Source organism: Halictus rubicundus, chromosome 6, assembly GCF_050948215.1.
Source record: "Halictus rubicundus isolate RS-2024b chromosome 6, iyHalRubi1_principal, whole genome shotgun sequence".
In the NCBI taxonomy this organism is placed as follows: Eukaryota; Metazoa; Arthropoda; class Insecta; order Hymenoptera; family Halictidae; genus Halictus; species Halictus rubicundus.
This window is the reverse complement of record NC_135154.1, coordinates 14,207,835-14,221,702: the sequence shown is the minus strand read 5'-3', so window position 1 is coordinate 14,221,702 and position 13,868 is coordinate 14,207,835. Positions and strand designations below refer to the sequence as shown.

At 44.4% G+C, this 13,868-nt stretch overlaps 1 protein-coding gene and 1 long non-coding RNA gene across 9 annotated transcripts in view; both read left to right on the top strand.

The window, feature by feature from the left end:
- Positions 1-13,868, top strand: part of LOC143354721 (uncharacterized) — a 597,645-nt gene that overhangs the window by 422,004 nt on the left and 161,773 nt on the right. The gene's annotated exons all lie outside the window — the stretch shown is intronic.
- The window catches only part of LOC143354718 (uncharacterized), a 575,799-nt gene that overhangs the window by 412,715 nt on the left and 149,216 nt on the right, over positions 1-13,868 (top strand). For all 8 annotated transcript variants that reach the window (XM_076788975.1, XM_076788977.1, XM_076788976.1 and 5 more), the window contains one exon: positions 12,431-12,540. In XM_076788975.1, the coding sequence (XP_076645090.1) occupies positions 12,431-12,540 (110 nt within the window). The remainder of the gene's footprint in view (positions 1-12,430; positions 12,541-13,868) is intronic.

Sequence of the window (13,868 nt, the reverse complement as noted above, 5' to 3'; positions counted from 1 at the left end):
ATTTTCGTATGATTATTAGTACACACCGAATCCAAGAAGTATTTGAACTTCGCTGATTCTCGAAAAATTACTTAGATATTTGAGCAGTGATAATTTAAAAAAAAAAATGACAAACTTGGAATCATTTTAAAATGAAAATGTGAAGTCGCGTTTTCAAATAATTTCATATACGAGAGAAGAACAAACCATTTTGGCTTGAACAAACATGTAGAAACGAAACTTTGGAAAAGCTTCACCTCTACAAAAATGTGACTTGATATTTTTGCAGCCATTATGAATAATGAAATTAGAAATAAATCTTCTAGGATTGCATAGCAAATGTATGCCGTACAAAACTGATAAAACAGCAGAACCTACAGCAACGGAGATCGACCCGGCCGATTTCTCTTCGGCGAGGGATCCTTTCCTCGTTTGCACGTTCTTTTAACAACAATTTAACGACTGAGGGGGTAGCTGGAGAGCCGGTTCAGCCGGGGATGATTCCCATAAACCCTTCAGCGTATTTCTTCCTCGCAAACGTCTCTGTTGGCTGGTGTTTCGGGTGTGGGGCCGATTCTGTTTGCCCCGGTCCACGGGAATTCGCTCCCGCCCCAGCTATAAAATTTATGTTACCGTGGCTGGTGTACACGCGTGCAACCCTCGCCGCCCTTCCATTTGTGTGCGGGTTTAATCTCTCTGTGCTCTGTCGATCCGCGGAGATATTGCGACGGCTCATTGTTGGCCTAGCTGCATTCCGCACCGCGGGAGACAGCATTGTTTCGCTGAGAAAAGAATTGATGCCTTCGTCGGGAGAAGCTCAAGACGCTCCGACATAATAACAGACTCGGTGCCCTGGATTTTCAGTCAGCGCCATGGTCTTCCTGCTGCCCGAAAACGTTTTACCACCCCCTGCTTCGTCAGAAAAGCAAATCGCGTTTAAAACCGCCAGATGGTAAAATGAGATTTTTTTATGAATTACAGATCAATTAATATGAACAAGCAATTTTGCACAAGAAAATAGTAGCCCTACACGATCTATGTCACAGCACGGACCCGAGGACTGGGCTTGGATCAAGACTTTACTGTACTCTAAAATGAACTTACGTCTCGGCTGGCTGTAGCACTCTGATTTTTAATTAGTTTTGTTTCCGGAAAAATTATATCAACGCTTTTAATGTTAGGACAGTTTTTAAAAAATGTTCTAAGGTTTAAATAGAATCAGTTTATGGAAAAGTTGTAGAACTCTTTCGAGCACCTTCTTATTAAAACGTTTAGACACTCGTTTACACATTTATGCAGGTCTGTATAATTTTTATAGCGAGGTTAGGTCATTCACCAGGCATCCTAATGTCGGAATCTTTCCTATTGCACGTTCCAGTGTATCTTTTTTCGGGAGGCTAATGTATTTTGGTGAAGAAGAGACCCGAACGTTTCTCGTTGTTGCGTATTTCGGAATCCGCCGGTCAACAGATTAAAAATGAAACGCGGCAGTCTGGCTCGGATAAGAAATGAAAGGGGAGGAAGCGTGGAAACGTAAAGGGGAATTAAAAATATAAGTACCCCCTATAAAAGAAACTCCGGCTGCGGTAAAAGTAAGCGGCCGGCAGCAACTGCCGGTGAAAAAAGGTTGCCTGGAATAAATACAGGAGCACACAGGAAATACTTTTTTCGCGCGTCGGTTACAAAGCGTGCAAACCTGAATAGAAAAGTCCAGCGAGTTTTAAATTGTAGTCGTTAACGTACAATCAAAGGAAATATCCCCCCCCCCCTCCATTCAACGTGTAATCTTGTTCTGGTTGCTCGTCGACATCGCTTTCTGGAAATTCTGATTTTCTGTGTTCGCTACCGACGAACGTTGCTGCTTGTGCATCTTTCTGTTGACGACTCTAATTTCTTATTTTCACATTATTATTACTTATCACGTTCATCGTGTTCTATCGTGTGTAATTACTAGACTGTGAATCTCCATTCTCTCAGTCATCCTAGAACGTCCGAAACAAAAATGTAACAACATCTTTAAATTTTTTTAATCCATTCCCTGTTTTACGTTTGATCTACTTACTTTTTATAAAACAAACATATTTATTTTCCACATAAAAATGTTCAGCCTAGCAGTAACATCTCCTTGCATTCTTTTATAATACATCAACACAAAACATGCTGAGTGCTAAACATGTCCAATGTACGTTGCTTTATAATAATGACAAGATTCGATTCATACAAATTTCTAATATCGTTCGTGTCACTTGAACGACTGTAGAAGAGAAAATCAGTAATATGTTAATATACTTTTCGCGAGCTGTCCGTGCTTTTTCCTGATATTGAAAGACGCTGAACATCGAATTTAATAAAATTGAAAAGGATTAATATAAGGGATGAGGGGCAAAGGGATGAAGTTAAAAGTCAGAAATCCGCGGATAAATCGAAGGAACATTGCAAAAGTGAATGGGCGAATTCTTCGTAGAGCACGTTGATCCGAGATGCAAAGATTCTTCTCGTAGCCGGCTGGTATGTATTCGGCGTGCAAGATTCCCGGCGTTTGCACGCGGAAACCGTGTGCTCGTGTTTATTGCGACAGGGCTGTGTGTGTGTGCGCGCGCGTCTGGAACGACGGAATGATGGACAACTTCGCGGGGAGTACGCGTGTTTGTACTCTGCACTCGAGCCGCGCACACGTGTACTCCGGCGCATTCATTCACGGTCGACGAGAGCCTCCTCCGCGCACGTGTCTTTTTGTACGTTTAATTGCATAGATGCATCGTGAATGGAGTTCGCTGGATGTGCTCCGACCGTCGGCACCGATCGATGCAGGCGTTCCTCTACCGGCTTGTTGTCGAAGAACTTGCAATAGCGACGCTTGTTTTTACTATCTACATTTGCCGAAGTATGCTCGTTCCGATACGACATTCTTCATATCGATATCTCTATGCATCTATGAGTAGATTGAATTATAATTTTAACACTGCCGAATATCAAATCTCAAAATGTTCGCAGTCATTTAATTTGGAATTGCTTAATATTTGCAGATTTTGATAATTGATTTTAGAACACTATCTTCGTGAAGGCTTAAGTTGAAGGTAAAATAATTGTGATAGGAGTATTCAGTTTTAAAAAATAAATATGAAAAGATGTCGAAACATTCACAAAATTCAACGATCAAAATTGACTCGATTTCAGGGGGTTTCTTTGAGTCGATTTTAGAATATATTCCCGTGGGAATTTTGTAACGTTCGGGGGCTTATATTAAAGGTAGAAAATTGTACTTCGTGATAGGATCGTTTAGTCGGTAAGATAGTCAGACCAGATATACGAAAACCCATAAGATGTTAGGTCTATTCGTGCATTTCGACCGTGTTTCTGCCTTGTCGCGGATTTAATTCGGTAACGCAGGGATGGATATGAATGATTACCACCGCGGAAGTTGCTACCTGTTCACCTAGGCCAGTGCTGAAATCGATTTTGGCTTCAGGGATTTAACATAGCAAGGCCAGGCCACTGCAGGAGACCACTGTCCATCAGTGATCAGATTTAACGATAATGCCAGATAATTAGATTCCACCTCTAATTCCCGTTACCAATCAAGGAACTATCAGCGGCTGGTAATTACTGTCCAGAATTAGCTATTCTCTACAAACATCTCTGTCACCTTTCCACTCTTATCACACGGCGTGAACGGACATGCCACAAGTGATCGCTCGTTTTCGATTTCTTCTTGAAAGCCCATATACCACGTCTCATTTCTATTTAAACCCTCTCTTTTGCTATTAACCTGTGTTCGCATTAATTCATATAACAATATGTCATGTGTCGAAATTATAAGTTAAAAGAAAAATAATATAAAACCTTGAACTTACAATTCTTCATTAGCCCTTGTATTCTCTGATAATTTGAGTACACTCATTTTCATTATGGAACAAGATTATGTACGGAGAGCTAAATGTTGGAGTTAAAATAAGGAAAAGATGTTGTGCTTCAACGTTTAGCTCTTTAACTTTACCGAGTGAAAATGAGGGAAAGATGTCGTGTTTAATAAAAATTTGTTCCGTGTAATTAATAATCTTTTTAAAAATAATTTCCTCGATTTTTGTTGAGAAGTTGATTTTTCGTTGCGAGATATATTTCCTTCAAATCTGATATTATTGATAAACGATAGTTCGCAAGTTTCAAGCGTAAACTGGAGAAGCACTGTCCCGAAATGTTAAGCGCAACTATGCGCGAGTTTGGCCGAAACTGTCGCATAAATGTCTCAATCAAAGGACGGCGCACATGTTCGTACAGGAGTTTTCTTTTGTTTTAACGAGCAGTGGAGCGCATGTCCCTTTTTGTGCCGGCCAGCCGTAGCCAGAAGGTTCTTTCGTCCCGGAATTTGTAAACAATGTTTTGCAAGCAACAAGACCGCCGCAAGGAACGCGCGCAGCCACGACAATTATTTCCCATGCGTTATTTATTCTGACCACGATGCGCGGATCGGATGGTGGGGACTTTTGGTCGGGGTGGGGGGTGGGACAAAGAACATGAAACAGGGGGGACACGCATTCCAGCGTTTCCGACATTTTTGCAGGTCGCGGCTTAATGCGGCAGAACTCGTGAAAAATTGTTGCGCATACCACCGCGTGGACGATGTTTTGCATAGCTTGTAAAGTGCCCGAAGAGCCGGATAATTAAGACCAGCGCGGCTCGCAACTGAAAAGCGGTCTTTTACAACTTTCGCGATATCTGTTGCCCTTTTTGCAAGACCTTCTCTCTCCTTTAATTAAAGCCTCACTTTTCTTTGGCGAACGGCGTAATGACGTATAACGGTCGAAGGCCAGCCAGAAGGACGACGAATTTTGTGCTCGTACCGTGATGTTCGAACGCTGTGCGAATTTGCAGCGCCGTAAAAAAGTTCGTACAAAATTGATTCCAGATTTTTGAAAAAATTCTCGATGCATGATACTGACCGTCATTGGCCATCAGACTGGCGCCAGACTTTCTATTCTGCAAAAATTGCAAAGATTACTCGGTAGTTTTAGTGACACTGCACATTGTGAGTTTAAAGTCGTTATAATTACGTAGAAGAAAAGAACGTACTATGATAAATCTGGACTCATTTTAAGCTGGAAGCCTCCACTTTCGCAATCCATCATCCATTCTTTTTTTAAAGATGTTTTAGCATGATAGAGTGGAACGTGGGCGTGGAACTGAAGAGAAGTTTATGAGACTAAGTATATAAGACAGTCAAAATTGAAACGTCGAAAATTTTTGTCGTGATTGAATCTACCAAACAAAATTTTATATACGACTTTTTTGGGACGTTTTATCCAATTTTGAATGAAAGGAGTACTTTACAATAATATTAAAGATAGAGTTATAGTAGAATTTGTAGGTTTATGCTGTTGAATGGTTCAAAGTAATGAATAGATAGGTACTGATTGAAAAATCAAGGATTCCTGTAATTAGACATTTCCATGTCCAGATGTGGACCATATCTGGATCTATACGAAATTCGTATCACAACGCAAACACGTGTAACGGATTGATAGATGCTGTCAGACAGTGTCAGTTAAGCTAATCGCTTATCGGAACTGGCTGCCAGGATAAAGGGAATATCCAATGCTGAGGTGCTTAAATCTTCGATTCGAGCTGCACGAGAATATGTTTCCACTAATACGACTGTTACACCATTTCTTGTACGTATATTGCACTTAGTTGACACGTGAAACCAATTATTTTTCAACATAATTCAAAATTATAACACATGCTCGGTCAAATTTCAATTCTACCTCTCCCCGCCATCCCAAAATTGTTCGTGTCACATCATGAATCGTGACCAAAATGAGTTCATTGAAAATTGCGGATTTCATGCATACTCTCGAGCTACAAAAATTGTTAAAGACAGAAAGAAATTGCTAACCGGCTTTTGTTTCCTACAAAAAGTGAAAACAATTTTCATTTTACACGAAGATTCACTAATTATTACTCTTCGTTGTACCACATGTATAAATTCGCTGTCCAATCGATCCAATAAGTGTCGTCTCGAAATTCTGACAGAGAATCCACGAGAGCGAATATCGAACGAAAATGTCCTTGAAGCTCGTATCATTCGCAGTTTCCGCGAACGTTTTCGCAGGCACGGATCGCGATCCCGTGAAATCCGGTCCGGTCTCGCATAGGATCGCGGGCGTTTGGAGAATCGCGCAAACATAACGCCTCTCCCCTTGATCGTTGATTTAACGTGTGTACGCGTAGCCAGGGCCCGCAGAAGGTGTCAGCCACAACCGAGAAATCCACGAGCACCGGGGATGCGTTTGTAATTCCATTTACCACGTAAGTGGATGCTGCAACGCGCAGACGGCATGCTTAATAAAGTGTACTTAACCGAGTTGGTGCCGGTGTACGCGACCTCGTCACGATCGCATTCGCCTTTCGTAACCCCTCGGGTCGTTTCTACCCTTTCTACCTCACCCAGCGTCCCTCAGAAAACGGAGCGTCACGCTAGGACGACGACGACGACGACGACGACGACGCCGACGACGCCGACGACGACGACGATGAGTGTGCATAATTGCATCGCGCGATCAAGCCGCACGTGCGACCCGACGCGCGCACGTGGCTCCGCACCGCTATTCTAATAGTTCTCCGGAGAGAGTTTCGCATTAATGCGACGATTTAAGGAATATTTCAGCCGTGATCTCCGCGAACGCTTGCACAGCCTCGTTCCAGACTGGAACGTGATCTAGGAACACCGACGGATTACCCTTCTTTCGCTCCTGGAACCCGCGATTTATTGCGTTCGCTTCGAGCCGCGATTTTGAAACGTCTGTACCGAAACGGTGACGCTTAATCGTTGCTAACCATTCGTAACTGTGGGGTCCCACTTCAGTATTAAAATCATACCGCAAATTCAATTGATTTCTAATATAAAAATGATGCAAAATATTTCAGGAATTTCAAAATACTGCTGAATTATTTTCGTTAAAATGATGAAAAACGAAATAACTGCCCATGCAGCTCCTGTGTCTCGCAACTAATGCAGACAATTCTTATTGTGCATAAAAGTCCACGGTACAAAAATGTGTTAACATCAGATACTATCTATGTGTCTGCGAACAGACGTCTAAATTACTATATCACCGTACACGTCCCTTTTCATGCGACGTAGGATAAAAATCCATGTTTACAGAGCGAAAGTCAATTCGCCGGGCGTTCCAAGTAGAAAAGTGTTAAAAGAACCAGACAAACTTTCCGATGTAGGACTATCACGACTATCGCCGAGAGCCTTTGTCTCGCGGCGCCGTAGGATCCAAAATGGATCCCGAGGGTTCGAAGTTCGCCCGTCCGGAAAATAAAGGATTCCCGTTCCGTCGAAGCCGGCTTAAGTACACGCGGCCCTTTTCCTTGGGCGTGCGTCCGCGGGAAAGTTTCTTTCATTTTTTTCTTCTCCTTTTTCTTTATTCGTTGAACGGGCAGCCGGAAGTCAACGGCGCAACGACGGGGTAAACAAGTTGCTTTTCATCAGCTTCGACGGGCCGCGCTCTCCGAAGGAGAGGGAGGGCCGTATTTACCGGAAGTCCGTATACTCGTCTCAGCAGCGCAAACATCGACAGAAGATAAATGTGTACACAGGCAACTTTAATAATTTTGTCTTGGCGTTTTATCGACGGCGTCTCCACCCCGGCGTGACGTCAGACGTCGCCAATTCTCCCCCCTCCCCCTCCCCCGACCCTTAGCGAATTCTCTCAAATTCCCCTAACACTTTATCTGCCTCGAGAACCTGTACAATGTAATTTAGGTAATTATTTAGAATAGCGGCGACCTTGAAGTGTACGGGGTGTGCCACGTAAGTGGTTATGGGATGACCACCAGTATATACTTACTATTTTAAATTTTAATTTAGCAATTTTAGTCTAGGGGCTTTCGACCCTTCAGGCTGAAGCACCTTCTATAAGGGTTGCTCCTAGTAAAAAATATCGTAAAATTCTCAAGGCTGGTCTGTCTGTAGCGAATAACGCGAGACTGATAAAGATGTGAATTTTGTCAAAGTCTTTGGGTAAATTAGTTAAAGTGCAGACTTTAGCGGGTTAATGGAAGCCAGCGAGAAGAAGGTGGACGTTTCCAGAGTCCTAGACGGGCACGCTGCTTTAAAGGATTCTGTTTCGAATGCCGGGGAGCCCGCTATATCCCGGCCCGCCGCAATTTAATAAATCAACGGGTCTGTCTTTGATGCGGCGCGCACGCCGGCCGAATTTGATGAACGAGTCGCGCCTCGCGACTCCGCGAGTAATTCGCAATTCGCTCTCGGCGCCAAATTCGCTTGGCCGTCACCGCGGAATTCCACGTTCTACGACCCCCGAACCCTGCGCCGTGCCGCACGATCAATTATATTTCGCTCGAAAGTTTTGTCGACTGATGGACGCACGAGCCCCGCGGTCGACTCGGATTGATAGCTGCATAGTTGTCGCGACTCTGTGACGCCGATTCGCGGCCGTTCCTCTCGTCCCCGACAGAAATGATTCTTTTTCCTTTTCTTGTTTTCTTTGGACGCACAAACGAGTCCGGGAAAAGGTTATCGATCACTGTTAGCTGCTTTATTTATTCGACGATTGTTATTCGGGCGTTGTTTTTGTGGAACGATGTTGCTAAACTGTGGGGAGTGCGAACTCTCCCAACTGCATCGATCATTTGTATTTTATGCGAAGCGGCCCAGGAAAGTGTTTGTGCATACGGTAGATTTCAATTTTATTGGTGTTGCAATGGTTACATGTAATGAGATTGTTTGCCGGCGAACTTTGTTCGTTGAGAAGTGCACTTTCACTGAGTACATCGATGTTATTTAAATTAGTGTGACTATAAGAGTACCTGAAAAATTCTTGACGACTTTATAGAAAAATAATGCAAGCAAATATTAGGAACGAAAGAAATGTTTTCAACCTGAATTAAACAGAAATATATGTTTGCTACTTTGCCATAGTTTGGCTGGTAGAATTATAATAAGCAATTAGTCTGAGGACAGTGGCGAGTGTTACGATGATGAGAAAGCGTTCACGAAGATGTCACCGTCCACGATTATTATAGTACGATCCGGACCGGAAGCTCGATGCCATTTCTTCGCGTCCCAGTCGTCATATTGCCTCGTGCCGCAACCGTATGAATATTAAACGGTTTTTGAACTGTTGTATAATTGGCACATCCTCTGTGGGCTGTTAAGTATACACAAGGACCATGGGAACCGCGTGTTTGTCTAGTAGAATTAGCGATGCAATTATGTACAGCAGTTGAGGAGTGACGGTTCCGTTTTCTCAGGCGCGCGCGGAGAGAAAGGGAGAGCGAGAGAGAGCGAGTGAGAGAGGAACAGCGAGAAGGATACAGTTAGAAACCCGGTATCCCAAAGGAACGCCAATGAAATACAAGCCGGCCAAACAATGTCAGCCGATCGCAAATATATTATCGTCGACACATGGTCGAACATCGTTACCAATTAGCCGCTCCCCTGACGATCATCGCGAACAGTCCATTAAATTGCGACGTACGGTTGCATTAAACTTTTCACGCCGCAACAAAATGACCGACACTGGCCGACGAAAAAAGAACCGTATTTTTCGGGCCTGTTTTAAATTACATGCAGTAACAATATTTTCTCGCGTGCACCCCTGAAAAATCTCTGGCCGACGAGCTCCCTGTGAATCGGAAGAACGATGAGCGTCAGAACACGAATTTGCAATGTTGATTGCATTACTAATTGCGATACCAAATAAATTCCCGAACTACCACAAAACAACTGATAAATAAACTTTCGAATTGCTACTGATTCTTCCGTTGGCTTTCCGACCTCCACCTAAATTTTTTCACTTTTTTTTTGTTTTCGGTACATAGTTCCGGGCTATAAAATTCGAATGTTCCAAAAAAGTATGAGAAGTTTCATTACAAGAATCGTACACTTATTCCTTCGCCTAAAGAACCTCGTTGGATTCGCGAAAAGACGACTCGACGCCATTAAACCTAAACGTTCGATCATTAGCGAAACATTTTCGGCGAGCCTCTCGATAGAGGAACGACAGCACTTAGCCCCGACGCATCTCGACTCGCATTAGCCGAATCCTCCGAATTTACGCAAATCACCCGACATTTATATCCGCACAAAAGTTCGCCCTTTCCCGTTCGTGTCCTTAATTCTTCGGGAACAAAGCAGGGAGAGAGAGAGAGAGAGAGAGAGAGCGTTAGCTGGGATGGTCCCCCTCCCCCACAATTAACCCCTATCCTCATCCCCTGGAATTGTATCCCGGCCGTCATTTCAGTCTAGTCGTCTCAGCGTCTTTCATTCGTCCGGATCCCCGATGTCCGATGCAAAAAGAACGGTCCGCATGGATGGCTGAGGATGTATTCGTCTTCTGGCGAACCCTGAGGAGGAAATGGGGAGGAGAGGGCGTAATAATTAAATCCTAAACGAGGCCATTTCTCCTTCGAGGCGGCTACTTGCGCGCGCCAAAATAAAGCACGACGAGCCACCACCGGGACTCTCGGGGAACAATCATTAATTAAATACGCCGTGAAACAGGGATGAAAGAGGAAGCACTCTCGGCCAGGTACCGAAGAAAGATGGTCGCAGGTGTTGCTAGTTAGTAACAACGATTCAACGGGAGAACCGGAGGGGCGGAAAGCGAAAGGGGCTGGGAGGGGGAGGGAGGGATGCTCGGAGGAGGAAGCGGCGTATCTCCTTGAACGTTGAAAGTAAATCGGAGAAGTAAGGCTGCTCTTCGGCCGGAAATGAGCCTTGCCGAGTACAATCTCCGGTCAGAGAGGGCTTCTCCATTTTGTTCTTTGTGATGTGTCCGCTATAATTGAAAATGTCCGCGCGGAGTCGAGGGACTTTGCTACCCCTCCGTTCTCATCCTCTCTTCTCTCTCCTCCCCCCCTCGCCACTCCTTTGGCCGTATTCCTCGGCGAACTCTCCACTCCGCCACCCTTTTCACCTAGATCGTGTTATTATTGTTGACGGACACAATGCCGTGAATGTTACAATCGAAGGGAAGTTGTATTTAGTTCGGGAACCGAATGGACGCCCGTAGGAGAGCTGTGCGTTTGGCCCGCTCTTCCGCTGATTGACGGAACACCCTCCTCTCGCGATTCGTGGACAAATGATTCCGGGATCCTGGACCCGCGCCAGGGGCTAATAGGATTAACTCCTTGGCGACTCTGTCTCGGCTGATGCGGAAGTTATTATCTTTATGGCCGATTCTTCCCGATCACGGGTTTCCTAAGAGATGCACCCACGTGTGTGTCCCGTCTCACCGTGTGACGAGCATTTGGGCGTTAGGGACAAAATTCATAGCACTAGAATTCATTTAACACTAGAACTACCGAGCCCTAGACGAGACTGTGTGTCTCTCGTTAATGTTCGGACAGTCTTAAAAAGACAACTTTTTAAATATTGGACCATATACAACGTGGATTTTTTTGAGAAGCCGGACCGGAGTTCAGTAATTAGAAACTTTGAAAAAATTTCAGAGAAAATACTAAAAGTTGTTTTTTTACAAATTTTTTATGTGGGCCCATGTTGGAAATTTAAACCTTTTGTAGATCTGTGTCAATTTTACATATTCTGAAAATTAGTGATGAAACTGATAGAACTTATTAATCATAATCTGATTTCTAAAGTTTTCGTGAAATACAATTTTGTACGATAATTTTCGACGGCTCAGTACTCCCAGGGTTAATAATTTAAATAAGCTAGAACTTATGGAGCTATTAAATTCTTTTGATCTGTCTCGCGCTTTAAATTTCACCTACACATTTTTACCGTAACTGCGTAAAATCCGCAGTCTAGCAATGACACACAGTAGCACAGGAGCTAATAAGTCGGTCAAGAAATTGCCGTGACACGGGGTAACGTTAGATCGGTGCAGGGTTGAAACAAGATCGACGTTCAGGCCAATAAATCACGGGTCCCGATACACAATGACGAGCAGTCGCCTCTCGATCGTTTCTTCGTCGGGGCTCGGATCGATGTTGACGACGGGCCAATCGGCCGTTAAGTGTATCCTGTGCCTCGCGCAAAAAAGGACACGTCGTGCAATCAATCTTCCATAAGTCGTAGCCTCGAAGAAGCCAGGTTCCTATTCTTCGATCGGACGAAGAAACGATCGCGCTAGTGCGCGTGGGTGTATGTTTGTACGAGTTTGCGCTTGCATGTGTCTGCGTGTGTGTACGCGCGAGTTTGTATGGGGGTGTACGTGTGGGAAATCTTGCCGGGCGTCGCAAGAAATCGTTGATCCTGGATCCCGAGGCTTCGGCGGCGGTGTAGGTAATGGTTTCATCCCCCCGACCGACGGAACAGGAAAACGAGTTTCTTCCGCGAGCCGTGGTTTTACTCCGGGGCTGTCTCGATTTATCAGGATGTTCGATTTGTCGTTCGGCTAGTGACGAAAAGCAAACGATCTTGCACCTCACGGATGTCTCCTCTCTCCGGTTCTAGGTAGCAGCGAGGAGTCGAGACCTGGCGGCGGGGATCCTGGAAAGTTGGGGGTGAAGAAACCGAGACCGAAGGCTTCGTCGCCCAACCGACAGGGACCACAGCAATGCCAGGTAAGAAGATCATCTATTGTCTTAACAATCGATTAACACGTTCGCTGTCGGCACCGACGCGTCACGAGTTCCTATTTTACCGAAAGAAAATCGAATTCAGTTTGCACAAGTTTGCACATGTTTGCCACGTGAGTTTCATACGTTCCATGCAAGCTTCGCCTATTTCGGAATTCTCAGGAAATCAATTCTCAGCTGAAACAATAATTATCAACGGGCTACAACTATCGCGGAAGCCAAGAGCACGAATAAACGAATGAACGACCTTCCACAAAAATAATAATAATAATAGTTCACAGTTCAATCTGAAAATGAAACATCCGAAAGCGAGTCATTTCTAGCTAAGCTACTCATCGTCGAGTGACGTAGGAAATGCAAAGATCTAGCAATCGAACGAAAATTCGGCGCTTTTAGTTGAATTAAAACATTGACCCTCTGGGAGCTAGCGATGTTCCTCCAGCGACGATAACTTGAAAGTATCCGTCCATTGTCGACGATCTCTTCAAACAATACTCAACCCCCGCAGCCACCCCCACTGCGCAAAAAAAAAAAGATAAGAGAGAGAGAGAGAGAGCCTGGAGGCCGAAACACGCTTTAATGTCAGAGTTCAATCAACACTCGCGACCGAACTCGGCGTCCCCGATGACGTTCGTTTGACAATTTTATTAACCCGCCGTTCCTCGACAAAGAGAGCTTCCGGCGCAATCGCGGAGAACGGAGAAACAGTTCATTAGCGACACGCGGCCGATCGAGTTAGAAGCCAACGGGATCGATCGGCAACGAAGTGCGCCCGCAAACCGCGGGTCCACAAAATTTACGCCGGCTTATCGAGCCGGCGGCTTTTATTCTCTCGTTTCACGTTTTTTGTCCCATGTTTTCTGTTTGCGGCGCTGACTACGCCGTTCCCAACCCCTCTGACGCTTGCTTGATTTTTCTGCGATTTTTTCCCCACCATTTTGGGGGGGGGGCGGAAGTGTTCCATTAGGCGCAGAAATGAATTGTTTGTAAGTAACACAGAATCTTTAATATTTAACCATTTTTGTTGGCTGTCGTGAGCCATTGGCAGTTTGTGTGTATTGTCAGAAAAATTGCACAGCAGTGAATGGAAGCTTGAATACAAGTTAAATGCTAGGCTATTAATGAAGAAGCTAATAAGGTTCGCCAACAAAATCTTATTTTGTCTGCAAAGTGACGGTTGCCTAAAAATTCAACGAAAATAAATGTACTGGACGAATTTCATTGAATTTATGAAATTGTATAGAACAGAATGCCAGCTTTTAAAAATACCAGAGCGCAGTATTTTACTAATCCAATGGAAGCACGTTTCAAAT